This window comes from Macrobrachium nipponense, chromosome 2 (assembly GCF_015104395.2).
Source record: "Macrobrachium nipponense isolate FS-2020 chromosome 2, ASM1510439v2, whole genome shotgun sequence".
Taxonomy (NCBI): domain Eukaryota; kingdom Metazoa; phylum Arthropoda; class Malacostraca; order Decapoda; family Palaemonidae; genus Macrobrachium; species Macrobrachium nipponense.
This window is the reverse complement of record NC_087201.1, coordinates 119,650,882-119,653,381: the sequence shown is the minus strand read 5'-3', so window position 1 is coordinate 119,653,381 and position 2,500 is coordinate 119,650,882. Positions and strand designations below refer to the sequence as shown.

General features: G+C 34.8%; 1 protein-coding gene across 1 annotated transcript in view; it reads left to right on the top strand.

Moving 5' to 3' along the window:
- Window positions 1-2,500, top strand: part of LOC135221289 (neuroblast differentiation-associated protein AHNAK-like) — a 161,538-nt gene that overhangs the window by 105,567 nt on the left and 53,471 nt on the right. The window contains 3 exon segments of the mRNA XM_064259099.1: window positions 405-539; window positions 798-1,016; window positions 2,317-2,500. The exon segment at window positions 2,317-2,500 is cut by the window's right edge and continues 61 nt beyond it. Coding sequence (XP_064115169.1) covers window positions 405-539; window positions 798-1,016; window positions 2,317-2,500 — 538 coding nt within the window.

The following is a 2,500-nucleotide window of genomic DNA, read 5'->3' as shown; positions in this document are numbered from 1 at the left end:
ATGGTGAATACCACAGGAAAATGACAGTGAAAATCTTTTTTGATTTAAACTATATTATGTATGAACAGATATATACAATTATTTTTGTACATTAAAAATTTTGTGTATGTAACCTAAGCCCATATAAATTCTCAGGCCACCGTAGTTATTTAATATCTCAAGAGTAAGAGTTTACACAAAATTAGAAAATCATATATAATGACTGTAGCTTTGCATAAAAGGAGGGATCAGCATTGCATACAGAAAATTGTGATTCTTTGGTTATTCCTAAAAACAGGAATTTAATGAAATTAAGAAACTACTGCTTAAGTTCCCATTCATTGATCACAGCAAAAAAAGAAAAAAAACATGGATACTTTGCAGTTCAATTCTTTATTTCTTATTTCTCATTTTTCATTTTTTAGGAACTGGGTGGATCCAACTCTTCATACTCTCTTGGCGATCAGCACAAACTCAACACAGAGTTTCATACTCCTGGCCAGGAATACACTTTCACAGATGTGGAAGCTCTTATCCGAAGGATGAGGGATGAGTGGAAGGTATGAATAATAAGACAGAAGGCTTAAGATGTGTTAATGTGTATATAAATCAGTAACAAGATTTTAGTAACTTTCATTGTTATAACTTCATGCATATATTAGAAATTGATAGCTGTTGATGAAAGCGTATCGTATACTGTAGTAGGCAGTACATACAAAGATGAATGTATCTTAACACTTTTAGGTTGTAATGAAACTAGATGTGAGATAGTACAATGTATGTTGCATAATTGTAAGCTTCTGTGTTTTTTCTCCTAGATGTTGTGTATCACTGACATTGTCTTAAACCACACTGCTAATGAGTCACCATGGCTTCAAGAACATCCTGAATCAACTTACAACTGTCAGAATTCTCCTCACCTCAGACCTGCATACCTCCTTGACCGTGTCCTCCACCGCATGACAGTTGAAGTAGCTGAAGGAAAATGGGAAGATCGTGGTATTCCAGTAGCTATAAGGGAAGAGAAAGATATTGAGGTATGTAGTATTTGTTACAAGGTATCTCAATATTCCAGTTGCTTTATGTTAACTCTGGAAGTATTTATTCATCATACAGAAATTTGGAAGCATTTATTCATTGTATGGAAATCTGGAGACATTTATTCATCATATGGAAATTAAAATGTAAACCATGATCATACAACAGTACAGATCATAGTTTCACATATACTGCAGTGTCAGAATCAGTTTTAAATGAAGCTATAAATAAAATTGCAGCTCATTTATATACAGTATTTTATCAGCTGTTACTATTTGCTTTTCACACTATGTACATGCAAAGAGGAAGTAAGTGAATGTACAGGAGAAAACGTAAATGTTTTCAAAGGCTATGTTTGGTTGGAATTGCTATTCAGCAGTGCTCCATTTTGCTACACAGAGTCCTTGTTAAGTTGTAAATTTTCATTGTGATAGATTGTTATTATTTCCCGATAAGACTATAGCTAGGAACTGTCGTCACAGATCTTAAAAACATTTCTTAATTTTATGAGAGGAGTCTTACATCCCTTCAGATAAATTTATGGCAGCTCAGCAAAGAGTCCAAGGGATAAGATGTTCCCCTACTGGGATTCATGATCGTGCCGTTGTATTTGTGAATTGGTCGGTACCAATGTGCCAAGCTTGGCTGTAACATGGAATTTAGTGGTACATTACGAGATCCATAACAGTTTTGTACAGCTAATATCAACAATGCTGTCAACCTGCTGATTGGATATGATGCCCCTGTCAGCATCAATTCACTTAAGAAAAGAGATGCTTTGACACAGGCATTCTAGTCTTGTGATTTTCTGATTTCACTGAATCTCTCATGCTGGTTAGGATTCAATTAAGACTGTCAGTGCTTTGTTGCCTACTTCACCTTTGCGAAACAAAGTACTGAAAGGGTTCAGTCATAAGTTCTTTGAATAAGATATTCTCAGTAATACAGGTCTACCAGTAAGACAATAGAAATATAATAGTAGTGTGTTGGGTGATTGGTACAATAATTCAGATAGTGATGCAAATAGGAAAACTGCCACGAAAACTCTTCAAGGTGACGAAAAGAAAATTATCTTAACCACTTTGAATTTTAATGTGGCAACCGTTGCCCAGAATGGCCACCATCTGGATTATTAAGTTCAAGATATTGGCTTAGTTAGTAGATTGTCTGCTTAATTAGGCTTTGGAATATTTTCATATCTTGATTTGATTTATCGTTATGGAAAAAATTTAAGTATGTACAAGACTGTGATGTATTTTGCAAGCATTGATAACATAAGATTATTGTATCCATCCAAAGGCCATCAAAAATGCACTGCATTGCACCTTTTTGCCACAAGTGAAGCTCCATGAATTTTACACCTTGGACATCGATAGAATTGTTGAAGACTTCCGACGTAGAATATCAGGCCATGTTTCCATTACCAGTCAAGATAAAGAGGAACCTAAGAAAAGCAATCTGGTGATCATACAAGACCTTAATT